The 27,568-nt window shown below is 45.4% G+C and overlaps 1 protein-coding gene and 2 long non-coding RNA genes across 3 annotated transcripts; 1 reads left to right on the top strand and 2 right to left on the bottom strand.

The window, feature by feature from the left end:
* Nucleotides 1-171: 171 nt before the first annotated feature.
* Nucleotides 172-11,334, bottom strand: LOC140185414 (uncharacterized). The gene is made up of 2 exons (XR_011882620.1): nucleotides 9,462-11,334; nucleotides 172-2,390 (listed from the first exon to the last, which is right to left on the bottom strand). It is a non-coding gene; the product is annotated as an uncharacterized lncRNA (long non-coding RNA).
* On the top strand, nucleotides 9,873-27,070 carry LOC140185299 (zinc-binding protein A33-like). The gene is made up of 7 exons (XM_072238685.1): nucleotides 9,873-10,251; nucleotides 10,639-12,023; nucleotides 13,750-13,845; nucleotides 14,254-14,487; nucleotides 16,213-16,235; nucleotides 16,323-16,441; nucleotides 26,438-27,070. The coding sequence occupies exons 2-7, from the start codon at nucleotides 11,613-11,615 to the stop codon at nucleotides 26,980-26,982; spliced, it is 1,428 nt and encodes a 475-aa protein (XP_072094786.1). The 5' UTR covers nucleotides 9,873-10,251; nucleotides 10,639-11,612; the 3' UTR covers nucleotides 26,983-27,070.
* LOC140185412 (uncharacterized) lies at nucleotides 18,644-25,388 on the bottom strand. Its single transcript, XR_011882618.1, has 3 exons — nucleotides 24,682-25,388; nucleotides 20,950-21,079; nucleotides 18,644-18,929 (listed from the first exon to the last, which is right to left on the bottom strand). It is a non-coding gene; the product is annotated as an uncharacterized lncRNA (long non-coding RNA).
* Nucleotides 27,071-27,568: the final 498 nt, after the last annotated feature.

Genomic DNA, 27,568 nt, shown 5'->3' with positions numbered 1-27,568 from the left:
ACAAATACTGGCCTGAAAGTGTAATATTTGTCTAGCCCCCGGCAAGCCTCAGGGTCGCTCAGCTCGCTGTCGTCTAGGGAAACAGCCCTCGGCCGCCAAACTGGGTAATTAGTTTGTGTGGATGCTGTGTGATATACCCCTCCCCGCCCAAATAACAGACAATACACCAGATACAATTAAATGAATTACAGTTTATTGGTATTATTGGAATTATATAATTAATAGAGAATAAAATATAAAAAGGAAAATAAAAGGCGCCACACGTATCAAAGTTCTATCTCTTTGTGCACAAACAGTTGGAGCTCAGGACCCTCCTTCTTCACCCCGTGATCCCCTCGGACCACCTCGACCTGCCACCTGGGACCAACAACGGTGGTCACCCAGACGCGCCACACGAGTCCGTCTCCGTCTCCTCTCCTCTCCTCGCCGAACACCACGGACGTCGGACTCCTGATTGGGGTCCGACACCGTTAGCCGAATCACAGTACCTTGTCCATCCTCGCTCTCTCTCTCTCGCGCCTTCTGCCCAAAAACCCGCGCATCACAATAACTTACAGACACACAGAAAGAATAACATCTATCCCAATTGGTTTGTAACATCCGCTATCAATAACATTATCCAACCAAACTGCTAGCGGGTGGACTTTCTCAGCAGATAATATAACAAAGAAGCCATTTCAATTATAACATAAAAAAGAATCATTGTAATTAGCCTTCTCAGTAACATAAAAGAAGAAACCCCTTACATATGAAAGCACGGAGCATAAAAACAAAATGGACGATCTTGAAATTCAGCTACAAATTGGCAAATATGTGGCCATCTCTGAAACATTCAGATCAGGTGAACAGCCTCTCCCCAGTGTGATCTGACTGGTGTGTCAGTAGGTGGGATGATTGAATGAATGCCTCCCGACAGATAGAACAGGTGTATGGCCTCTCTCCAGTGCAAACTCGCTGATGCTTCCTTTGACTGGATGAGGGTCTGAATCCCTTCCCTCAGTCTGAACAGGTGAACAGCTTCTCCCCAGTGCGAACTCACTGATGTTTCCTTTGACTGGATGAGGGTCTGAATCCCTTCCCTCAGTCTGAACAGGTGAACAGCTTCTCCCCAGAGCAAACTCGCTGATGCTTCCTTTGACTGGATGAGGGTCTGAATCCCTTCCCTCAGTCTGAACAGGTGAACAGCTTCTCCCCAGTGCGAACTCACTGATGTTTCCTTTGACTGGATGAGGGTCTGAATCCCTTCCCTCAGTCTGAACAGGTGAACAGCTTCTCCCCAGTGCAAACTCACTGATGTTTCCTCAGACTGAATAAGTGTCTGAACCCCTTCCCACGGTCTGAGCAGCTGAACTGGGCTTCTCTCCGGTGTGAACTCGCTGATATTCTTTCAGACAAAATGAAAGAACAATGTCCACCCAGGAAAAAATTGGGGCAGTCAAACTCAGTGATAAGCAAGGCATGAGTTAAGGTCCGAGCAAAAAAAAGCTCATTGCAAAGGGCAAAATAACCTTTCTTAGCAACGAGGTGACATCTATTCTGAAATGTTAATTGTGTTCCCAGTGTTTAAGTATACCTTGGTTTTATCGGAGACTATTGCAAAGAGAAGGATGCAATCCAGGGGATATGGTAATGTAGCAGTTAACTTCACACTTCACAGCCCCAGCAATCGGAAGACTGGGGTTCAATTCCTGCCGCTGTTCTCCCCGTGAGGACCTGCGTTTCCTCTGGATGCTCCGGTTTCCTCCCACATTCCGGAAGACAAACGGGTCCGGGTTAGTAAGTTGTGGGCATGTTATGTTGGCACTGGAAACATGGCAACACTTGTTCAGTGCCCACAGCACATCTTCGGGGCGATTCATTGTGATTCAATATTCCGACGTACTTGTGACAAATAAAACTCATCTTTCTTTCATCTTCCCTGTGTACTGCATTTTTTCCTTTTATTAGAAGTAGTTCAGAGTAGGTTTACTGGGATATTGAATGGAACAGGCAGATTGTCTTATGGGGAATGTCGGACAATCTAGTCTTGTTTCTTTTGGATTTAGAAGAGCAAGAGGAGATGGCAGAGTAAATGTGGAAATGACATTACATTCCATCACTCCAGTTACTCTATGAGGGTTATTCATTTGAAACAGATTAGACAATGTGTTTTTCCTCTCTCAGAGGGTTGTTAGTCCTTGGGACTTTTTTCCTTCAAGGATGTTTGAAGCAGTCTTTGAGTAACTTTAAGCCAAAATTAGATTCTCCACAAGCAACAGAGCCATGGAGAATGGAGAATTGAGGTCACATCTGGATCACCATTAACGTTAATAATTGGCAGAGAAGACCCAAGTATCTCATTCCTGCTTCTCATTTGTATTTGTGCTTGCATGTTGTCAGGCAGTGGGGAACTAGGTAGGAACCAAAGTCAATTGTTGTTTACGAAACTGAAAACAATGCAGTCAGATAAAAATGCAGCTCGTCACAAAGTAATTAAAAGTTAGCAAATGGATCTGAAAACATCAAGTCAAAGCTATAAATGATAAAAGAAGTTCAATCTTTGAAGCCTTTATAAACTTTGAACATATAATTTTATTGGGATAAAAAGAGGCAAAGTGTAGTGAGACTCCTGGCGAGGAGAGGCTGATGACAGGGCAACACTGCAATCAACAGGAGGAGTTGCCAATGTAAAAGGTGGACAGAATAGAAAAGGTGAATACAGGACTGAAGGTGTTATATTTGAATATGTGTAGTACACAGAGGAAGGCCGATGAATTTGTACCACAGTTACAGATCGGCAGGTATCACTGAATCATGGCTGAAAGCAGATTATAGCTGGTTCTGTCCAAGGACACTCATTGCATTGAAAGGACAGGCAGCAAGGCAGAGAGGGTGGTGTGGCTCTGTTGGTAAACAAGGAAATTCAATCAGCAGAAAGAGGTGACAATGGCTCGGAAGGTGTTGAATCATTGTGGAGAGAGCTGAGGCTTTGCAAGGGTAAAAATACCCTAATGGGGGGTATGTACAGACCACCAAACAGTAGTACGGACGTGGTCTACAAATTCCAGTGCGAAGTAGAAAATGCATCATGCCAAAAGGGCAAAGTTACAACAGTCATGGCGGATTTCAATATGCAGGCAGACTGGGGAAATTAGGTTGCTGCCAGTTTCAAATAGGGGGAATTTCTAGAATGCCCTCAAGATGGCTCGTTGTGGCTGAGCCCATGAGAGGTATTCTGCAATGAATCCTGGAATTGATTAGAGAGCTTAAGGTAAAAAAAAAAAATCCTTAGGGTAAAATGTGATTGAATTCACCCTGAAATTTGAGGAGGAGAAGGTAAAATCAGATGTGTCAGTATTACAGTGGTGTAAGAGGAATTACAGAGGCATGAGAGAGGAGTTGGCCTGAACTGATTGGAAAAGAACACTGGCAGGGAGGACGGCAGAGCAGCAATGGCTGGAACCTATGGAAGCAATTGGGAAGGCACAGGATATGTACACACCAAAGAAGAAGTATTCTAAAGGCTAGCTGACACAACCATGTCTGTCAAGAGAATTCAAAGCCGAAATAACAGCCAAAGAGAGGGTATATAATAGAGCGGAATATTTTTTTTTAGATTATGAGAACACTCTGTCCTCTTTTATTGTCATTTTGAAATGCACTCATGAGTGAGTTGGGAAAGTTTTAAACACCAACTGATGAAGGCAACTAAAAAGTTATTAAAGAAGTAAAGATTGAATATGAAAGTAAACTAGCCAATAATATTCAAGATGATAACAAAGTTTCTTCAGATACATAAAGTGTAAAAGAGAACTGAGAGGGGATACCAGCCCGCTGGAGAACGATGCTGGAGAGTTAGTAATTGGGAACAAGGAAATGCCTAATGAACTGAAAAAGTATTTTGCATCAGCCTTCACCGTGGAAGACACGAACAGAATGGTGGAAGTTGCTGGTGTCAAGGATCACGAACTGTGTAAAATAACCATCAGCAGGGAGAAGGTTCTTGGAAAACTCAGGGTGGATGTCACCTGGACCAGTCGGTGTACGCACAGGATTCTGAAAGAGGTGGCTGAAGAGACTGTGGAAACATTTGTAATGATCTTTCAAGAATTGCTAGATTCTGGAATAGTTCCTGAAGACTGGAAAATTGCAAATGTCACTCCACTCTTCAAGAAGGGATAAAGGCAAAAGAAAGGAAATTTAATAGGCCATTTAATCTGACCTCGGTCGTTGGGAAGACGTTGGAGTCAATTGCTAAGGACGTGCTTTCAGGGTAATTGGAGGCACATGATACAATAGGACGTAGTCAACATGGTTTCCTGAAGATAAAATCTTGCCTGCCAAATTTACTGGAATGCTTTGAAGAAATAACAAGCAGAATAGACAAAGGAGAATTGGTTAATGTGTTGACAAGGTGCCTCACACAAGGCTGCTTAACAAAATACGAGACCATGGTATTACAGAAAGATTCTAGCATGGGAAGAGCAGAGGCTGACTGGCGGAAGGCAGAGTGGGAATCAAGGGAGCCTTTTCTGGTCGGCTGCCGGAGACTAGTGGTGTTCCACGGGGGTCTCTGTTGGGCCAATTCTTTTCACGTTACATGTCAATGATTTGGATGATAGAATTGACGGCTTTGCAGCAAAGTTTGCAGACGATATGAAGATCGGAGGTGGGGCAGTAAGTTCTGAGAAAACAGAAGGGCTACAGAAGGACTTAAGACAGATCAGGAGAATGAGCAGTGAAGTGGCAGATGGCATACAGTGTTGGCAAGTGTATGGTCATGCACTGTGGTTTCAGAAATAAAAGGGTTGACTAAAAGGGAAAGAGACAGAAGGAGAGACCGGTAGTGATAGGGGATTCGACAGTGAGGGGAACAGACAGGAGATTCTGTGGACGTGAACAGGACACTCCGATGGTAAGTTGCCTCCCAGGTGCCAGGGTCAGGGATGTCTCAGATCACATCCACAACACTGTGGAAAGGGAGGGGGAGCAGCCAGATGTCTGGACACATATTGGTACCAATAACAAAGGAAGAAAAAGCAATGAGGTCCTGAAAAGAGAATTTCAAGAGCTAGGTAGAAAGCTGAGAAGCAGGAACTCCTGGGTAGTAATTTCCGGATTGCTCCCTGTGCCACATGCCAGTGAGGGTAAAAACAGAATGATTTGGCAGATAAATACAGTACATGGCTGAGAAGCTGGTGCAAGGGGCAGGGCTTCAGGTTCTTCGATACCTGGGATCTCTTCTGAGGGAATGACCTGTTCAAAAGTGACGGGTTGCACCTGCAGCCGAGGGGGACCAATATTCTCACGGGCAGGTGCGTTAGAGCTGTTGGGGAGGGTGTAAACTAACTTGGCAGGGCGAGGTGGGAACCAGAGTGAAGGGACTCATAATAGGATGGCTGGTAAAAAACTGAAGATTGCGTGCAGTCAGACTGTCAGAAGGGGCAGGCAGGTGATGGGACTTAGTTGCAGCCAACAGGCTGAGTATCAAATCATTAGGGATGCAAAATCAGGAAGGACAGAAAATACGGTACTCAAGGTGTTGTATCTAAATGCGCATAGTATAGGAAATAAGGTGGATGATCTTGTTGCAATATTACAGATTGCTAGGTGTGATGTTGTGGCCATCACTGAATGGTGGCTGAAGGATGATTATAGTTGGGAGCAGAATGTCCCAGTTTACATGTTATATTGGAAGGTTGGCAGAGGGGGTGATGTGGCTCTACTGGTAAAGAATGACAACAAATCAGTGGAAAATGAGACATGGAGTCAGAAGATGTTGAATCATTGTAGATTGAGTTAAGAAACTGCAAGGTTAAAAGGACATTGATGGCAGATATATACAGGCCCCCCAACAAAGCAAAGGTTAGTGGGAAGGTAGACAATTGGAACAGTTTTAAAACCCTACAGAGAGCAATTAAAAAAATCATTAGAAGGGAAAAGATGAAATCTGAAACCAAACTAGCAAATGATAACGAAGTGGATAGTAACAGTTTTCTCAAGTATGTTAAAAATAAAAGAGAAATGACAGTGGATATAGGACCGCTAGAAAATGAGGCAGGAGAAATAATAACAGGGGACAGGGAGATGGCTGATGAACTAAATGAGTATTTTGCGTCAGTTTTCACTGTGGAAGACACTAGCAGTATAGAAACATAGAAACATAGAAAATAGGTGCAGGAGTAGGCCGTTCAGCCCTTCGAGCCTGCACCGCCATTTATTATGATCATGGCTGATCATCCAACTCAGAACCCCGCCCCAGCCTTCCCTCCATACCCCTTGACCCCCGTAGCCACAAGGGCCATATCTAACTCCTTCTTAAATATAGCCAATGTATTGGCCTCAACTGTTTCCTGTGGCAGAGAATTCCACAGATTCACCACTCTCTGTGTGAAGAAGTTTTTCCTAATCTCGGTCCTAAAAGGCTTCCCCTCTATCCTCAAACTGTGGCCCCTCGTTCTGGACTTCCCCAACATCGGGAACAATCTTCCTGCATCTCGCCTGTCCAATCCCTTTAGGATCTTATACGTTTCAATCAGATCCCCCCTCAAAGGGTTAGGGTTATGCCTGATGTTGTAATGTGTGAAGGAAGAGAAGTGGGTGCAGTTACTGTTTCAAGAGAAAAGCTGCTCAAAAAGCTGAAAGACCTAAAGGTACATAACTCCCCCGGACCAGAGGAACTGCACCCTAGGGTTCTGAAAGAGGGAGCACCAGAGATTGTTGTGGAATTAGAAATGATCTCTCAAAAATCAATGGACTCTGGCATGGTGCCAGAGGACTGGAAAATTGCAAATGTTACTCCACTCTTTAAGAAAGGAGAAAGGCAGCAGAAAGGAAATTATAGACTAGTTAGCTCGACCTCGGTGGTTGGGAAGATGTTAGAGTCAATTGTTAAGGATGAGCTGATGGAGTACTTGGTGACACAGGACAAGACAGTACAAAGTCAGAATGGTTTCCTTTCGGGAAAATCTTACTTGATGAATTTGTTGGAATTCTTTGAGGAGATTACAAGTAGGATAGATAAAGGGGATGCAGTGGACGTTGTGTATTGGGACTTTCAGAAGGCCTTTGACAAGGTGCCACACATGAGGCTGCTTATCAAGTTAAGAGCCTATGGTATTACAGGAAAGTTACTAACATGGTTTGAACATTGGCTGATTGGTAGGAGGCAGCAAGTGGGAATAAAAAGATCATTTTCTGGTTGGTTACCAGTGACTAGTGGTGTTCCACAGGGGTCGATGTTGGGACCACTTATTTTTATTCTGTATATTAATAATTTAGATGATGGAATAGATGGCTTTGTTTCCAAGTTTGCAGATGACACAGAGATTGGTGGAGGGGCAGGTACTGTTGAGGAATCAGGTAGGATGCAGAAGGACTTGAGACAGATTAGGAGAATGGGCAAGAACGTGACATATTAAATATAGTGTTGTAAAATACCTGGTCAGGCACTTTGGCAGTAGAAATAAACGAGTGGAATATTTTCTAAACGGGGAGAAAATCCAGGAATCTGAGACGCACATGGACTTGGGAGTCCTTGTGCAGAACACCCTGAAGGTTAACTTGCAGGTTGAGTTGGTTCAGTGATGAGGAAGGCAAATCCCATCTGAGCATTCATTTCAAGAGGTCTCGAATACAAGAGCAGGGATGTGATGCTGAGGCTTTATAAGGCACTGGTGAGGCCTCACCTTGAGTATTGTGAACAGTTTTGGCCCCCTCATCTGAGAAAAGATGTGCTGGCATTGGAGAGGGTCCAGAGCAGGTTCACAAGGATGATTCCAGGAATGAAAGGGTTATCATACAAGGAACGTTTGATGGTTCTGGGTCTGTAGGATGAGGGGGAATGTCATTGAAAATTTTCGAATGTTGAAAGGCCTAGACAGAGTAGATATAGAAAGGATGTTTCCCATGCTGTGAGAGTCCAGGACAAGAGGGCACAGCCTCAGAATAGAGGGGCGCCCTTTCAAAACAGAGATGCAAAGAAATTTCTTCAGCCAAAGGGTGGTGAATTTTAGGAAGTTTGTTGCCACATGAAGCTGTGGTGCCATGTCATTGGGTGTATCTAATGCAGATATTAACAGCTTTTTGTTTGGACATGACATCAAAGGTTACAGGGAGAAGGCCGGGATCTGGGGTTGAGGAGGAGATTTTAAAATAAAGGATCAGCCATGATTGAATGGTGGAGCAGACTCGATGAGCCAGATGGCCTAGATGGCCTAATCCTGCTCTTATGTCTTATAGTTCTTATAGTCTTATGGACTATTTTCTAAATGGAGAGAAAATTCAAAAACTGAGATGCAAAGGGATCTGGGAGTCCCTGTGCAGGACTCCCCGAAGGTTAATTTGCAGGGGTCTGTGGTGAGGAAGGCATATGTGATGTCACCATTCATTTGAAGAGGACGAGACTACAAATGCAAAGATGTAATGTTGAGTCTTTATAAAGCACTGGTGAGGCCTCACTTGGAGTACTGAGAGCAGTTTTGTGTACCTTATCTTGGAAAGGGTGAGCTGAAACTGGAAAGGGTTCAAATGCGGTTCATGAAAATGATTCCGGAATTAAATGGCTTGTTATATGAAAATCGCTCGATGGCTCTGGGCCTGAATTCACTGGAATTCAGAAGACTGAAGGGTACCCTAATTGAAACATATTGAATACTGAAGGACCGTGATGGAGTGAATGTGGAGAAGGTGTTTCCTCTGGTGGGCGGGTCTAAGACCAGAGGACATAGCCTCGAAATAGAGGGGCGTCAGTTCGGAACGGAGATGAGGAGGAATTTCTGTAGCAGAGAGAACTGAGTCTGTGGAGATCTTTGCCCAGGCAGCTTGGGAGGCCAAGTCATTATGTATATTGAAGACAGAGGTTGATTGATTTTTGATTGGTCACGGCATAATGGGATACGGGTTGGGGGGTGCAGCAGGAGATATTGTAGCTGCAGACAGGAAAAATTGATCAGCCATGATGAAATGGTTAAACAGACATGATAGGGAAAATGGTCTTATGGTCTAATACAAGAATAAAAAGCTCCTCTGAAGGTATGTGGGGTCCCGTTGAGGGCCGACATGGAACACTGTGCACAGGTCTGGTCTCCTTCCCAGAAACAGTCTAGGGATAAAGGGAATGAAGAATTTTCCCAGATTGATTTCAGGGTTGTGGTTGTGTCCTCAGAGAGATTACATTGACTGGGCCTGTCTCAAAACTAGAGAAATAAGAGGTGGTCTGACTGAGACAGACACAGTTTCACAGGGTTTTGACAGGGTGCGGAGTAATTTCCTCACCCAGATTGTGGCGAATATTTGGAATTTTCTTCACAAGTTTTCTAAATTCAAAAGCCAAATTTAGGGGCTCAGGATTATGGGGACGTTGCAGGAAAGTGGCGCTGAGGTCAAAGATCAGGTGTATTCTGAGGAAAGGGTAGGACAGGTGCAACGGGCCGAATGGCCACGCATGCTCCTGTTTCTTATTTTCTAAAGCACGAGTTTACCTTTGTGCCTTGTTCTCCCTTGGATTTCAGCCATTCGGATTGCACAGGGGAGCGGTGAGAGCTTCGGAGATCCATCGGCAGCCGCTGCGAGGCAGCTCCCGTCTCCCAGCAGCAGGGGACGAGTCCAGACAACAGGCTCCGATCCTCGGCGGGGAAAGGCCGGGCGCCCTCCTTGCAGCTGAAACATCTCACGGAATCTCCGCCAGTCTCTTCAGCTCTGCCTTCGAAAGGATTCAGGACCCGCCGGTGTTGCAGCCGAAACCCGAGGCGCAGCTCCCAGTCTCCGGCCTCACTCGGTCCCGGTTCCAGACTCGGGCCCGCTTCCAGCGCTCAGCGTCTCGCCCACTGACACCCCTCAGCCAATGAGAGCATCCTTCTCCTAGCAGCGATCGCTGATTGGCTGAGAGTTTGTCTGAGTATGGGCTGCTGCCGGGAGACGGAGATGTCAGTCACAGTTTGTTCTCAGAATCAAAACAAGTTCCCCGAAGCTCAAAGTTTAAAGTAAATTTTATTATCAGAGTACAGATAAGTCACGACATACAATCCCGAGAAGCATTTTCCTGCGGACATACTTTGAAAAAGTAAACAATAGTAACCATAACAGAAGCAGGTCGTGAAAGATCAACCAGAGTGCTGAAGGTAACAAACGGTACAAATGCAAATATGGAGAAATAGCGATAAATAACAAGAGATGAAATAACCGCAGCGGCTGCCGGTGGATCTGTGGAGCTCTCACCGCTCCCCTGTGCAATCCGAATGGCTGAAGGCCAAGGGAGAACAAGGCGCAAAGGTAAATTCGTGCTTTAGAAAATAAGAAACAGGAGCAGACGTTGCCGTTCGGCCCCTTGCGCTGTGCTGCCCCTCAATTAGAAATGGCTGATCTTTGACATCAGCGCCACTTTCCTTCAAAGTTCCCATCCATCATCGCCGAACCCCTAAATATGTCTTTTTAATTTAGAAAACTCCAGATATTCACCGCACTGTGGGCGGGGAAATTTCTCCTCATCTCATTCCTGCTGAGGTGACCTCGGATTTTGAGTCTGTGATCCTCGGTTCCACTGCCCAGCCAGGAGAAATATCATTCCTGCCCCTACCCTGTAAATACCCTGTGAGACTGTGTCTCTCTCAGTCAGGAAGCTTCTCCATGTGAACCTTGTGATAATGATGTTGGTTACAGTTCTTTCAGATCAGCAGCTTTGACCACAAGAACATCAGACAGTGGTCAGCACGGAATGTCCTGCAGTTACTGCAGGAGAAGGACTGGATGGACACAGTGGAGTGGTTCTCTGAGCAGACAGTCCAGACCATCTGGCAGAATACCTCATCACCATCTCACCAACAGGCACCAAGACCTTAGCTGCCTGGCGGCGAGAGGAGCCTCCCAGTCTGATCCTTGCTGCATGCCCGGAGATCACTCCCACAGCGCGCTGCCCCAAGATTACTGCAGTGGAGACGAGACGGTCACTCACCTCTTTGCGGACTGTGGGCTGGTGAAGATATGTGGAGAAAGATGCAAGGGCCTGTGTCACAGCAGCTGCGTGACAGAAGGGTCACTGATCTTCGGGCTGTTCCCAGGATGCACAGGAAAACGGACAGCAAGTGCTGCTGGAAGATCATCAACTTGGAGAAAGACGCCCGAAACTTGTTGGTCTGCCATGACATCGAGATGTCCGGAGAGCAGGGGTTCAGAACCTGGGGTCCAAGGTTAATGGAATTCGTCTTTGGTATAAAATGTTTGGGAATCCCTGTCGTGGAGGAATGCTGCCGACTGGCACATTCCAGGCTGCAGGGACACCATTGAAACTATAGAGATCCTCTAGTACTGGACCGGGAGGGGCCGGGTTGGCTGAGGAAGACTCTCAGTTATTGTAGGAGTGAGACATCCCGGGGGGGGGAGTGGGGGGTGCACATGAGCGACAACAGTCCTATCGTTTTTTTACGAATGTAAAACACTAAACACCGCATAGACAACAAATGCAAATTCTTTGCGGAAAAGCATTGCACGTTTTATCATTCTAATTATTTTATATAAAGCTTACTTTGATAGGAAGCTTTATATAAAATAATGTAGCGGACAATCGCGGTACTGCAGGGGATCAGCAGCTCCCCGAAAGTGAAATCATTCTGAATCAGGAAGTGCCGCGAGTTAACATGGCTTCGAAAGGACAGGTCGAGAGTTTAACCGAGGAGGTAATTTGTTCCATCTGCCTGGATTTCTTCACCGATCCGGTGTCACTGGAGTGTGGACACAACTTCTGTCGCTCTTGTATCACACGGTGTTGGGAAAGGGCGGAGAGAAACTCCTGCCCGGAATGTAGAGAGGTGTTTGCTGACCGCACCTTCAGGGTCAATCGGGCCTTGGCAAATCTGGCTGAAAAATTTCGAAATCTAAACCTGAATCTGAAAGGGAAGGAAAGTAAAGTTCACTGCGAGGAACATGAGGAAGAACTGAAGCTGTTTTGTGAAACGGACAAGACACTGATCTGTCTGATCTGTGCAGTGGCGGAGGAACACAGAGAGCACCGCTTCAAGCCGATTAAAGAAGCTGTTAAAATCTACATGGTAAAAATTAACGTTAATTTAATACTTAACACATTTCCTTTCTCCTACATGCCATCACACGAGCCTCCGTAACCAACACATCATTCTCTGCAACCTCCGCCATCTCCAACGGGATTCTAGCATCTATCCGTCCCACAGCCCATCCCACACCCCACAACTCCCGGCTCTCTATACGGATCGCCCTCTACGTACTGTACCACCCTTATCCACTCGCTCGTCCCCACTGATGTCCCTCCTGGCTCTGACACCTGGAAGAGGGACAAGTGCTACACCCGACTCCTAACCCCCTCCCTTGTCACCATTCAGGCCCCAAACAACCCCAGTTCCTCCCGTTTCTTCCATGGTCGATTGTCCTCTCGTATCAGAATCCTTCTTCTTCAGCTCTTTGCCTCTTCCACCTGTCCCCTCTCAGCTTCTCACTTCATCACCTCCCCCACGTCCCCCATCACGTTGTCTCACCCGTCACCTATCAGCTGGTTCTCATCCCCAACCTTTTTACTCTGGCTTCTGCCCCATTCCTGCCCAGTCCTAGTGAAGGGTCTCATCCCGAAACGTCGACTGTTTTTTTTGCCCTGGATACAGTGGCTTGCAAAAGTTTGGGCACTCCTGGTCAAAATTTCTGTTCCTGTGAATAGCTAAGCGAGTAAAAATGAACAGATTTCCAAAAGGCATGAAGTTAAAGATGACACATTTCTTTAATATTTTAAGCAAGAAATGTTTTTATTTCCATCTTTTACAGTTTCAAAATAACAAAAAAGGAAAAGGGCCCAAAGCAAAAGTTTGGGCACCCTGCATAGTCAGTACTTAGTAACACCCCCTTTGGCAGGTATCACAGCTTGTAAACACTTTCTGTAGCCAGCTGAGTCTTTCATTTCATGTTTGGGGGATTTTTGCACATTCTACCTTGCAAAAGGCTTCAAGTTCTGAGAGATTCTTGGGCCGTCCTGCATGCACTGCTCTTTTGAGTTCTACCCACAGATTCTCAATGATGTTTTGGTCGGGGGGACTGTGAGGGCCATGGCAAAATCTTCAGCTTGCGCCCCTTGAGGTAGTCCATTGTGGATTTTGAGGTGCGTTTAGGTTCATTATCCTGTTGTAGAAGCCATCCTCTTTTCAGCTTTTTTACAGACGGTGTGACATTTGCTTCCAGAATTTGCTGGTATTTAATTAAACTCATTTCCCCCTCTACCAGTAAATGTTTCCCAGACCACTGGCTGCAACACAAGCCCAAAACATGATCAGTCCACCCCCGTGCTGAACAGTTGGAAAGGGGTTCTTTTCATGAAATCCTGCACCCTCTTTTGCTCCAAACATACCTTTGCTCATTGTGGCCAGAAAGTTCTATTCAAAGAGTTTAAAGAACATCCAAACAAACCTGATGCATTTTGGAAACAAGTCCTGTGGACTGATGAAGTTAAATTAGTACTTTTAGGCCGCAATGTTATTGTTATTTTGAAACTGCAAAATATGGAAACAAAAAAACATTTTTTGCATCGAACATTAAAGAAATCTGTCATCTTTAACTTTATGCGTTTTGGAAATCAGTTCATCTTTTACTCGTTTAGCTATTCTCAGTAAAAGAAATTTTGACCGGGGTGCCCAGACTTTTGCATGCCACTGTAGATGCTGAGTTCCTCTGGCATTTTGTGTGCGGTAGTCGCGTTTGATCCCCTGTTTCTTTTGTTCTACCTTTTTTTTTCTATTTCTTATGCTCTCTGACTTCCAGGATCAGCTAAAATCTTCCTTAGAATCTCTCACAAAAAAGAAATCAGACTTCCAGGAAAAGGAGCAGCAACAGAAAGAGAAGATTTCCGGAGTCCGGGTGAGGTTTCCTGAGCGGATTTTCTGATATTACTGTATACTTTTGCTCCCTTTAATGCAGAATAGCAGAATATCGCAGCTCTAGTGATTCGGGTTCAATCCTGACCTTTGGTACTGTCTGTGTGGAGTTTGCATGCTCTTCCTGTGACCACGACAGTTTCAGACACATCCCAAGGACATGCTGGATGAATGGTTAATTACAATTAACCCTGTGAAGGTGGGGGAGATTGTATGTGAATCAGGTGGGAGTTAATAGGTCAATGAGGGAGGTTTCAGGAAAACGTGAGGGAATGGGGTTGACGGGAATGATTCAGAAGCATGAACATTAATGGACCGAATGGTCACCTTAACGTCATGAGGAAATACAGACAACAATATAGTAAATTAATCTTCACCTTTCATTCGACAGGAACAGTCACAAAGCGTTCAGACCCACATCACGTCTCAGTTTGCAGAACTGCGCCAGATTATCACTGAGAAAGAGCAGAGTTTACTCAGGGATCTCAGGGAGGAAGAGGAGAGGATTCTAAATCGAATGGAGAAAAATATTCGAGAGATTCAAGAGAATATCGGGTTGATTCAGGAGGAAATCTCAAAGTTAAAGGAACAGATGGATCAAAAAGACAGTGTGATATTTCTCAAGGTGAGGGATTATATTTCAATTTGTTCCTGTCAAAGGGCACGGAATGAACAGTGGTATATTTGAAATAAACACAGCACAGTGGCCAGTTCTAACAAATCAATTGCCGCTGCAGGCAACCTCACACAGATTGTTATACTTGAATGACGCACCCTCCAATCACTCCAATGATGATGTTCCAAAATGTCTAAGATATGTATTCAATCCTCTATTAGCAACATACAATCTAGAAGCGATGAATCTTAAGTATTATAAATCGTAAGTTAAGCTGCAACGTATCGTTCAACAAAGATATGACATCCGTCCGTCCCCAGCTCAAAACTTTTGAGAACAAAGTTCGAATATGTAACTTATTCGGTTCGCTTTTCCCACGCCCCCACTCACATGACGTGTTACCATAATAAACACGTAACACAGAATACACTGCAGACAGAAAACAGGTGCGTTGCTCCTACACACAGCATTTACAAATGGCAGTAAACTGTTTCTCACCAGACAATTGATGAAACTATTCAGGGTTGTTGCTGTCCCAGAACTGGACTTCCACAACTTCTGTACATTCCAGGACAGAATGTAATCTGCTCTGAAATTATTTGCTCTGAAAATAACACAGAGTTGCAGACTGTGCCCTTAATTACCTGTTAAATATCCTCTAAATCTCCCATTAACACCCAGTTCCAGTCACAGGCTGTGAGTGCGTCTGGTGCGGTGGGTGTGAGGGTCTCTCCGTCAATCACTGAGAACAAAGAATGTGACCCACACATCAGACTTATCCTCCATACCCGGTATCCATCAGATTAGGGAAACATTCACTGTTTCTTTACTTTCTGAGATAAACTTCATACGGGATAATACTCCATTCTCCATCATAAACAGACCATTCGGTCCATCTTCTCCTATCTGTTTCCCTGCTAAACAAACCTCCTCCCACCTACACACCACACCCAGCAACAGTGCCCCGAACTCCCTGGTCCCTCGTGTTTATTCAGTTTCCCCATGACATTCAATCTCTGCTGTTCCGCTTCAAACACTCCTGTGGCAGTGAGTTCCACATCCTCTTCACTAAATTTCTTATGGGATTTATTAAGATCCATCTGGAATTTCATCTGCTCATAAATAGATATACTTTCTCCTGCCCATAAATAGATATACTTTCTGCACATGACACAATCAAATCCATCACTGATCTTCAATTACTCCATCTTATCACCCTGACATCTTATCCAGATGAAAATGCGCAACCCGTCCTGTCTTTCCTGTAAGTTTCATCCTCTCAGTAATGATCTAATTTTCAGAAACCTTTCCTGTAATTTAACACCTGGTTCTGCATTGTCTGTGTGTGTGAGTGACTGCAGGAGTGGGAATTTTCAACCCCTGGTTCTGCATTGTTTGTGTGTGTGAGTGACTGCAGGAGTGGGAATTTTCAACCCCTGGTTCTGTATTGTCTGTGTGTGCGAGTGACTGCAGGAGTGGGAATTTTCAACCCCTGGTTCTGCATTGTTTGTGTGTGTGAGTGACTGCAGGAGTGGGAATTTTCAACCCCTGGTTCTGTATTGCTTGTGTGTGTGAATGACTGCAGGAGTGGGAATTTTCAACCCCTGGTTCTGTATTGTCTGTGTGTGTGAGTGACTGCAGGAGTGGGAATTTTCAACACCTTGTAATGGTTTGGATGAAATTCAGGATGTTGATAGTCTCAGTCTATTCAGATTTGTGTTTTATTTATTTCAGGGGGAAGCTCATCGGAACAGGAGGTAGGACATGCTCTTTACTGAAACCCTGTATGGATTTGTAAAATAGTTTAGAATAGCAGTTTATCACCATCAGTTTATTATTTACAGGATTAATGATGATGTCCCGGAATTGTCAGTGACAGATGAGGCCCTACCGGTGGAAAAATTTGATCACATCTATTTGCTGAACACAGTGCTGAGAGAAACACTTGATGCCATTAATCGAGGTAAAACTTACAAAGATTCATTTCTTCTTGTTTGTGAGATCACAATTAATTTCAAATTTGAGGCAAAGATTACTGTAATATTGGGTTGAAGTGGAACTGAAGTCTATTCCACATCAACCCCACCGACTGGGGGTGGGGGCGTCACTGTCACATGGTCAGCTGGAGATGTCAGACCCCTGAACACACCAGCACAGGGTCACAATACAACCAATACACGGGACTGGCAGATGAACCACTGTGTCCCGATCCCAGACCACTGCACTTACACACCAAGACATGAGTTTGAATCCTACCACAGGAGCTGAGAAATTAATACTGACTTGATGATATTGTAGGGAATAAAAGCGGGCATCAGTGTGATCACCGGGCTTGTCAGAAAAATACACAAGTCCTTCATGCGCTGTGAGTGCAGACTCTGATTGACGCAGGTCTCCCTCCTTCTGGATCTGCAACTCTCACTGTTGTTCGAGGGAAAAGAGGGGAGTGGTAGTGATTGGGGACTCAGTCGGGGAACAGGCAGGAGAATCTGTGGATGTGAGTAGGACACCCGAATGGTATGTTGCCTCCTAGGTGCCAGAATCAGGGATGCTTCGGGTCGTGTCTGCAGCATTTTAGAGAGTGAGAGAAAACAGCTGGATATGTTGGTATATTTTGGGAGAAATGACACTGGAAGTAAAAACAAAGAGGTCCTGAAAATAGAATTTGGAGAGCTTGGTAGAAAGCTCAGAAGCAGTACCTCCAGGGTTGTAATTTCTGGACTGCTGCCTGTGCGACGTGCTGGTGAGGGTAGGAGCAGGATAATTTGGCAGATTAAAGCATGCCTGAGAAGCTGGTGCAGGGGGCAGGGCTTCAGGTTTTTGGATCATTGGGATCTTTTCTGGTGGAGAAATGACCTGCTGAAAAGGGATGGGTTGCACCTGGACCCGAGGGAGAACAATATTCTCACAGGGAGGTTTGATAGAGCTGTTGGGGAGGGTTTAAACTAATTTGTTGGGGGGGGGGGGTGGTTAGGAACGAGTGAAGGGGTAGGACTAATGGTAAAAATGCAAAGCTAGTGTGCAGTCAGACTGTCAGATGGGGCAGCCAGATACGAGGACAAAACTGCAGCCAGCTGGGTGAGTATCAGTGCATTAGGGATGCAGAATGAAAAAGGATAGGAAATACAGTACCCAAAGTGTTATATCTCAATGCATGGAGTGTGAGAAATAAGGTGGATGATCTTGTTGCTCGATTACAGATTGTCAGGTATGATGTTGTGGCCATCAGGGAATCATGGCTGAAGGATGGTTGTAGTTGGGAGATGAATGTCCAAGGTTACACATTGTATCGGTGGTATAGGAAGGTAGGCAGAGGGGGTGAAATGGCTCTCCTGGTAAATCAATAGAAAGATGTAACATAGGATTGGAAGATGTTGATTCCTTGTGGGTTGAGTGAAGGAAATTCAGAAGTGAAAATGACACTGATGACAGTCATATACAGGATCCCAACAGTAGCTGGATGTGGACCACAGATTACAACTGGAAATAGAGAAGGCCAATGAAACAGACAATGTTACAATAGTCATGGGAGAATTCAACAAGCAGGTCAATTGGGAAAATTAGATTGATAATGGATCTCAAGAGAGTGAATTTGTTGAATGCCATGTGATAACTTTTTAGTGCAGTTTATCATTGAGCCAACTCAGGGAACAGCTCTACTGGATTGGATGTTATGTATTGAACTGGGGATGATATGTTAGGAAAAAAACCTGAGGAGGCAGTGCTCACAACATGACTGAGTTCAACTTGAGATTTGATAAGGAAAAAAGTAAAGTCTGACGTTGTAGTATTCCAGAGGAGTAAAAGAAATTACAGTGGTCTGAAAGAGGAGTTGGCCAAAGTAAAATGGAGGGAGATGTTGTCTGGGATGACAGCAGAGCAGAAATGATGTCAGATTCTGGGAAAATGAGGAAGGTGAAGGATAGATATATTCCAAAAATAAATAAATACTCAAATGGCAAATTAGTACAATTGTGGCTGATAAGGGAAGACAAGCTAATGTAAATGCCAAAGAGTGGGCATACAACAAAGTGAAAATTAATAGGAAGACAGAGAATTGGGAGGCTTTTAAATACCTACTGAGAGGAACTGAAAAAAATGATTGGGAGGGGAAAAATGAAATATGGAATTGAATTGAATTGACTTTATTACTTACATCCTTTCTATAAACGAGCAGGAAAAATCTTCCGTCTAAATGTGCAATTTATAGTAATTGATGATAAATAATATGTATACATTCCAGTCAATATAACATAGAAATACAGTTGTCTCAGCACGAGTTAATCAGTCTGATAGCCTGGTGGAAGAAGCTGTCCCCGGACCCTGTTGGTTCTGGCTTTTATGCTGCCATACCAGTTCCTGTATGGTAGCGACTGGTACAGTTTGTTGTTGGGGTGACTTGGGGTGACTTGGGTCTCCAATGATCCTTCAGGCCCCTTTTACACACCTGTCTTTATAAAACAAGTAAGCAAACAATATCAAGCAACACACATCAAAGTTGCTGGCGAACGCAGCAGGTCAAACAAACAAACAATATCAAATTGACTTTCAAGTATTGCGAAAAAATAAAATAGAGATGAGAGTGGATATAGGACCACTAGAAAATGAGGCTGGATATATAATAACAGGAGACAAAGAGATGACAGATGAACTAAATGAGTATTTTCATCAGTCTTCACTGTGGAAGACACTGGCACTGTGTCAGGTGTTGAAGAGTGTGAGGGAAGAAAAGTGAGTGCAGTTACTGTTACAAGGGAGAAGGTGCTCAAAAAGGGACATGAGTCACTCAGACCAGATGAACTGCACCCTAGTGTTCTGAAAGAGGTAGCGGTAGACATTGTGGAGGCACTTGAAATAATCTTTCAAAAATCATTGGACTCTGGTGTGGTGTCAGAGGACTGGAAATTACAAATGTCACCCAACTCTTAGTCATGAGGAAGGCAGCAGAAATGAAGTTATAGACCAGTTAGCCTCACCTCTGTGGGTGGGAAGACATTAGTGTCAATTGTTAAGTATGAGGTTATGGAATACTTGGTGATACTGGACAAGATAGGACACGTTGGCATTTAATAAGATTGGTGGAGGGGCCGGTAGTGTTGAGAAAACAGGTAGGCTGCGGAAGGACTTGGATGAGGAGACTGGGCAAGAAAGTGGCAAATGATACACAATGCTGGGAAATTCATGGTGATGCACAATATGCAGATTATTTAAAATGGGGAGACAGTTCAAAAATCTGAGATGCAGATGGGTGTGGGAGTGTTTCTGCAGAGCACCCTGAAGGTTAACTTGCAGGTAGAGTCAGTTGTGAGGAAGGTAAATGCAATGTTAGCATTCAGTTCAAGGAGTTTAGCATACAGGAGCAGGGATGTGATGCTGAGGGTTTATAAGGCACTGGTGAGGCATTACCTTGAATATTGTGAACAGTTTTGGGCTCCTCATCTGAGAAAGGATGTGCTGGCATTGGAGAGGGTCCAGAGGAGGTTCACAAGGATGATTCCAGGAATGAAAGGGTTATCAGACTTGAAACGTTTGATAGCTCTGTGCCTGTACTCACTGGAATTTAGAAAGATGATGGGGGATCTCACTGAAACCCTTTAAATGTTGAAAGGCCAAGACAGAGTAGATATGGGAAGGATGTTTCCCATAGTGGGGGAGTCTGGGACAAGAGGGCACAGCCTCAAGATACAGGGGTGTCTTATTTAAAAACAGAGACGCAGAGAAATTTCTTCAGCCAGAGGGTGGGGAATTTGCAGAACTTGTTACCACAGGCAGCCGTGGAGGCCAGGTTGTTGGGCATATTTAAGGCCGAGCTTAACAGGTTCTAGATTGCACACAGTATCAGAGGTTGAGGCGAGAAGGCCGGGGAGTGGGGCTGAGGAGGAGGTGAAAAGGATCAGCCATGATTGAATGGTGGAGCAGTCACAGTGGGCCAAATGGCCAAATTCTGCTCCTATATCTTATGAGCTTATGGTTATCAGACCACAACATTGAAGCATTGTGAGAATGAGCCCAGACAACGCAACCAGCATTGACATCATTCAGGATTTCATCTCAGGAAAAGCACACACAGCATAACCAGACTGGCAAAACAGCCCGACACACACATACACAGGAAGGATTGGCAGATTGTTGTCAGAGACGCAGCAATGTACGTTGATATTTCCTTCAATAATCTAGAAACTATTCTCTTCAGAGACGGTAATTTATTTATTTAAACAACTCACACATGTCACACATTGTCAGCACACACCAGACATGTGATGACACGCTGTGCCATACAAATATTTCAATGTGCACACTCTCCTTCGATGTGTACACACAAACACACTGATATTTACCACAAACACACACACACACACACACACACAGACACACGCACACACACACACACACACATAATATCTGAGTGTGACACATGGTCAAAGAAATAGGCCCACGTTCCGACTTAGGAATGAAATCTGCCGTCCTTACCCAGTCTGTTCTGTGCACTGAGCTGCCCTCTGATGCGACGTCACATCAACAGTTCACAGACAGACTCCAGGGTGAGATTCCTCAGGAGGATGATCTGGGAGGGTTTGAACCCATGAACCACTTCATGCATCTGCAAGACCAAGATGCCTTCTTGAGCATGTCCCCCTTGTGTGTGTTTGCCCCATATCCCTCTAACCACTTCCAATCTATGTACTTGTGTAAGTTCATCTTAAACTATTTTAATTTTACCTGTTTCTACAGCATCTGACAGGAAATTCCATCTGCCCACCCACCTCTCTGTGGGAATGTTGCCCCACAGATCCCTCATAAAAACTTCCCCTCTCACTTTCAATCTGAGCCCTCTGGTTCTGTACTCCCATTTCTCAGAAAAAGACTCACTTTATCTCAGCCCGTTGTGAATGTATTTACCTCGATAAGGGGTCATCCCTCAACATCCTACACTACAGCGAAATAGCCCAAGCTTAAACACTCTCTACTTTTAACCCAAGCCCCCCAGTCCCGGTAACATCCTCCTGAACCTTCCTGTCCAGTGTAATGACATCCTACACGGGTTGACTCTGTGGTTAAGAAGGCATACGGTGCACTGGCCTTCATCAATTGTGGGATTGAGTTTAAGAGCCGAGAGGTAATGTTGCACGTATATAAGACCCTGGTCAGCCCACTTGGAGTACTGTGCTCAATTCTGGTCACCTCACTACAACTACAGGAAGGATGTGGAAACCAATAGAAAGGGTGCAGAGGAGATTTACAAGGATGTTGCCTGTTTTTTTTTTGGAGGGGGGTATGCCTTATGAGAATAGGTTGAGTGAACTCGGCCTTTTCTCCTTGGAACGACTGAGGATGAGGGGTGACCTGACGGAGATGTACAAGATAATGAGAGGCATTGATCGTGTGGATAGTCAGAGGCTTTTTCCCAAGGCTGAAATGGCTAGCATGAGAGGGCATAGTTTGAAGGTGCTTGGAAGGAGATACAGAGATGTCGGAGGTATGTTTTTTATGCAGAGAATGGTGAGTGCGCGGAACGAGCTGCTGGTGGTGGTGCTGCAGGTGGAAACGACAGGGTCTTTTAAGAAACTCATGAATGGCTACATGGAGCTTATAAAAATAGAGGACCATGGGTAAGGCCTAGGTAGTTCTAAGGTAGGGACATGTTCGACACAGCTTTGTGGGCCGAAGGGCCTGTATTGTGTTCTATGTTTTCTGTGTTTCTATGTTTCACTATATTCGGGGACGTGGAAATGCAGACAATACCTGAAATGTGGTCTATCATTGATATCATAGATCTTGCTTAAGTTCATGTGGACAGTGTCAAATAGGCTGATGAATACAGGACTGAAGGTGTTATATTTGAATGCTCCAGTATACGGAATAAGGTAGATGATGTTGTAGCACAGGTAGAGATTGGCAGGTATAACGTTGTTGGCGTCACTGAGTTGCGGCTGAAAGGAGATGCTGGTTGAAGCCCAACATCCAAGGATACACCTTGTATTCAAAGGACAGGCAGGTAGGCAGAGGGGATGGGGAGGGTCTGTTGTAAAAAATGAAATGAAATCCTTAGAGAGAGGTGACATAGGATTGGAAGATGTTGAGTCATTGTGGGTAGAGTTAAGAAACTGCAAGGGTAAAAAGACCCTGATGGTAATTATATACAGGCTTCTAAATAGTAGCCAGGATCAAAATGGGATACAAATTACACTAGGAAATGAAAAAAAAAAATGCAGTGTGACAGTCGGAATGGGGGATTTCAACAAGGAGGTAGATTGGGAAAATCAGGTTGGTGCTGCATCCCAAGAGAGGGAATTTGTAGAAAGTCCCCAAGATGGCTTTTTTGAACTGCTTGTGGTTGAGCCCAATGGGAGAAAGGCAATTCTAGAGTGGGATTTGTATAGTGAACCAGATATGATTTGGGAGACTAAGGGAAAAGAATCTTTAGGAAGCAGTGATCATAAAATGATAGAATTCACCCTGGTGTTTGAGAGGGAGATAAAGTCAGATGTATTGGTATTAGAGTGGAGTAAAGTTAGTTACAGAGGCATGAGGGAGGAGCTGACCAAAGTAGATTGGGAGGGGACACCAGCAGGGATGATTACAGAACAACAAAGACTGGAATTTCTGGGGGCAATTTGGATAGATAAATCCCAAATACGGAGGAGTATTATCCACGGAGAATAAGGCAACCTTGTTTAACAAGGGAAGTCAAAGACAGCATAAAAGTGAAAGAGAGGGCATACAATAGAGCAAAAATTAGCAGGATGTTGAAGTATTGAGGAGATTTTGATAATCAACAGAAAGCAATTACAAAGCCCGAAGGAGAGAAAATGAGATATGAGGGAAAGCTTGCCTACAATACTCAAGAGGACACAAAACTGTAAAGAGTGAAAGAGAGGCAAGAGTGGATATTGGACCCCAAGAAAATGACACTGGAGAGGAGACATGTGACAAAATACATTGTCGAAGTACTTATTTAATATTTTGTGTCAATCCTCACTGTGGAAGATACCAGCTGTATGTCAGAAATGTGAGAGTGTCTGGGGACAGAATTGAGTGTTGTTGATGTTACTGAGGAGAAAGTGCGTGGGAAGATTGACGGTCTGAAGGTAGCTGGACCAGATGGACTACACCCCAGTGTTCGGAAAGAGTTAGCTGAAGAGAATATGGGGGCATTTATAATGATCTTTCAGGGATCACTAGATAATTGGATATTCAAGACGAATGAAAATTGCACAGGTCACTTCACTCTTTAAGAAGGCAGAGCAGCTGAGGAAAGAAAATTACAGGTGAGTTAGTCTGGATGTGGTGTGCTTGGAAAGATGCTGGAGTCCAGTATTAATGGAACTGCTTTTGGGTACATGGAGGCACATGATAAAATAGGGCAAAGACAGCGTGTCTTCCCTGAAGGGGAAATCTTACCCGACAAATCTGCTGGAATTCTTCGAGGAACACAAAGCCAAGATAGACAAAGAATGATTTGGATGACAGAATTGTTGCCTTTGTGGCCAAGTTTGCAGATGAGATGAAGTTAGGTGAAGGGGAAGGTAGTGGTGCAGAAGCTCAGAGTCTGGGGAAGGACAGAGACAGATTCGAAAATGGACAAAGATGTGATAGATGGATTATCGAGTAGCGAAGTCGTGCATGCAATTTGGCAGGCGGAATAAAGGCATAGACGATTTTGTAAACAGTGAGAAAATTCAAAAATCAGAGGTGCAGAATGGACTTGGGTGTCCTTGTGCAGGATTCCCTGATGTTTAATTGCAGTTTGAGTCAGTGTTAAGCTCAGCAAGCTCAACGTTAGCATTCATTTCGAGAGGATTCGAATAGGATGTCATTCTGAGTGTTTATAAGGCATTGGTCAGACCACACGGAGTATTGTGAGCAGTTTTGGGTCCCTTATATCGGAAAAGATGTGCTGGCATTAGAGAGGATCCAGGAGGTTCACAAGAATGATTTTGGGAATAAAAGAGTTAACATATGAGGAGTGTTTGATGGTTCTGGGCCTGTACTCATGGGAGTTCAGAAGAATGGCTGATTTATATCCCTCTCAACTCTACTCTCCCGCCTCCTCCCCATTAACATTTGACACCCTGACTAATCAAGAAGTTTACATATCAACTTCTGCTTTAAAAATCAAACATGAGAAAATCTGCAGATGCTGGTAATCCAAGCAACACAGGTCCTGATGAAGGGTCTTGGCCTGATCTCACTGACACCTACCTGGAGAGAGTGGATGTCGGAAGGATGTTTCCTATAGCGGCTGGGTCGAGAACACAAGGCACAGCCTTCGACCAGAGGGTGTCGATTTAGAACAGAGATGAGGAGGAATTTCTTCAGCCACAGGACAGTGAATCTGCCACAGGCAGCTGTGGAGGCAAATAATTAAGTATATTTAAAGTAGAGCAAAAAACACAAAATGCTGGGGGAACTCAGCAGGTCAGGAAGCATCGATGGAAAAGAGTAAACAGTCAACAGTTCAGACTGAAACACTTCATCAGGACATGTGTTGCTTAAGGGTCCCTGAAAATTCCTCCCCTTTCCTCTTGAGGGGCTGCGAGTGATGGGGTTGTGGGAAAGGGGACAAAGGGATCCTCATCTCCACCTTTGTCCCACTCCAGCTTCTCGTTACGTCTACACACACAGTTCACCCACAGGCTTTCCACCCCTCTCCCACCTGGTTCTGGTTCAATCTGCCGTTTATCTCTCCGCTGCTGTTTCCCATTATCACCTCCTTTACTGTCTCGAACCTTCACACTCCCCCACTCCACACTTCACACTCACAAATGAATGTTAACATTGGATGAAGGGCCTGTTCCTGTGCTGTACTGTTCTATGTTCTCTGTTCCCTGTTCAGAAGAAAGAGAGGAGATCTCAGGGAAACAAAAAATTCTTCTGGGGTCAACAGGCAGGATACAGGGAGGATGTTTCCCTGTCTGAGGAGTCAAGGGTCAGGGGTCACCGTCTGTTTGAAATTCCCAGCACCCGAAGGGAGAGGGGGGTTTGGGGGTTCTTATCCATTCAGTTCACAGAACCATCGCCGTACAGCATAGAAATGTGCCCTTCGACCCATCACATCTGTGCTGACCTATTTACCCATCTACGTTCATCGCATTGGCCAGCATTAGGTCAGTCTCCTTCTGTGCCTTGCCTATTGAAGTATCTGTCCAAGTGTCTCTTAAACACAGAGGACAGGAGGCCTGTGACCTGCAGAGGTCAGTGCTGGGGCCGGGGTTGTTTGTCATTCCTATTAATGATTTGGATGATAATGTCGGTGACATAGTTAGTAGGTTTGTTAATGGCAATAAAATTCATGGTACAATGGACAGGGAAGAGGGTTATCTCTGTTTTCACCGGGCCCTTGATCAACTGTAGAGATGGGTACAGGGAGAATGTTTTACAACACATCCTGGCAGGGCTGTGGATAAGAAAAGGTGAAAAGAATAATGGGCAAATGGGACTAGCTCACTCGAGCAAGTTGGTCAGCACAAACAAGTTGGGCCGATGGGACTCCGTGACCTCCAGTTTACATCTATTCACCCACCTCTTTCCCATCTTAATCCACCCCTTTCCCGCACTCGTTTGCTGTCTATTTCTATCCTTGAGGGAAGATGTCGACCTGAACAGTAGACTGTCCATCTCTCTCCACACACGCTGCCTGACCCGCTCGGTTCCTCCAGCATTTTGTGTCTGTTTGATCGGGAAATCTCTGCTCTCCGTCCAGCAGAAAGTCCTTGGGGAGACATTCGTTGTCCATCCGCTTTCGTTCGGTCAAACCTCGGGAAAGGTTCGTGTCGGCCACCCGACCGCGCCTGAGGCCCAGCGACTCTCCCCCCGATCCCCGGTGCCGCGCTGTCCGAGTCTCCCCCCGATCCCCGGGGCGGCGCTGCCCGAGTCTCCCCCCGATCCCCGGGGCCGCGCTGCCCGAGTCTCCCCCCCGATCCTCGGGGACTCTCTAATTCTCTGCTTCTCCCCCCAGTCTCTGTCACCCTGGATGTGGAAACGGCGCATCCGTGTCTCGAGGTGTCTGAGGATCGGAAAAGTGTGAGATGGACCCGGACCTGGAGGAATCGCCCTGACACCGGGAAGAGATTCACAGACTGGGCTTGTGTGCTGGGATCGGAGGGATTCACATCGGGGAGACATTACTGGGAGGTGGAGGTGACGGGGAATCAGGTCTGGTGTCTGGGAGTCGCCGCAGAGTCTATGGAGAGGAAGGGACGGGTCGGACTGAGTCCGGAGACCGGATTCTGGGTCATCGGGCGGGATGGTGACATGTTACATCGGGATTGTGACGTGATCATCTCCCCTGGGCCCCGTCTCCCTGCCGGTCCCATCCCCGGGAGGGTGGGAGTTTATCTCAGTTACCCGTCCGGGACAGTTTCATTTTACAACGCGGAGACCAAGTCCCATCTCCACACCTTCACTGGGAGTAAATTCACGGGGAAACTTTATCCTTTCTTCTGGCCTCGGAATGTAAACCAGTGGCTGAGAATCTGCTCCGGTTCCGCTCCGGGTCTGTAAAAGGGTCGGGTCCTGGGACCGGCGTCAGGAGTAAAGTCCCTGTAAATATAAATGTGCGGAGAGTGAAATAAACACGAGATGAGAATTATTGATCCGTTAATTTTAACTCGTTCACCACATCCGACAACGGAACAGAAACACCGCGGATTCAGCAGCAGCCGCGGGGCGGCGGGTCCTGAGCTCCCCCGGGTCCTAAAGTCCACCTTCACTGAGACAGGTTAAATGGGACAAGTGGGGGCGGTGCTGACTAGGAGAGGGGGGTCAGGGTGAATCTTGGTCAGACCATAACACACAGGAGCAGAATTAGGCCGTTCAGCCCATCGACTCCGCCCCGCCATTCCATCATGGCTGATCCCGGATCCCACTCAACCCCATACTCCTGCCTTCTCTCCATGTATTTTGATGGCCTGATCGATCAGGAAATGATCAACCTCCGCCTTAAATATACCCACAGCCTTGGCCTCCACCGCAGTCTGTGATAGAGTATTCCACAGGGTCACTACTCTCTGGCTAAAAATATTCCTCCTGACCTCTGTTCAAAAGGTCTCCCCTCAATGTTGAGACTGTGTCCTCTAGTCTGGGTATC

The sequence above is a fragment of the Mobula birostris genome, chromosome 20 (assembly GCF_030028105.1).
Source record: "Mobula birostris isolate sMobBir1 chromosome 20, sMobBir1.hap1, whole genome shotgun sequence".
Lineage (NCBI taxonomy): Eukaryota > Metazoa > Chordata > Chondrichthyes > Myliobatiformes > Myliobatidae > Mobula > Mobula birostris.
The sequence above is the reverse complement of the archived record's forward strand: the minus strand, read 5'-3'. Positions and strand labels throughout refer to the sequence as shown.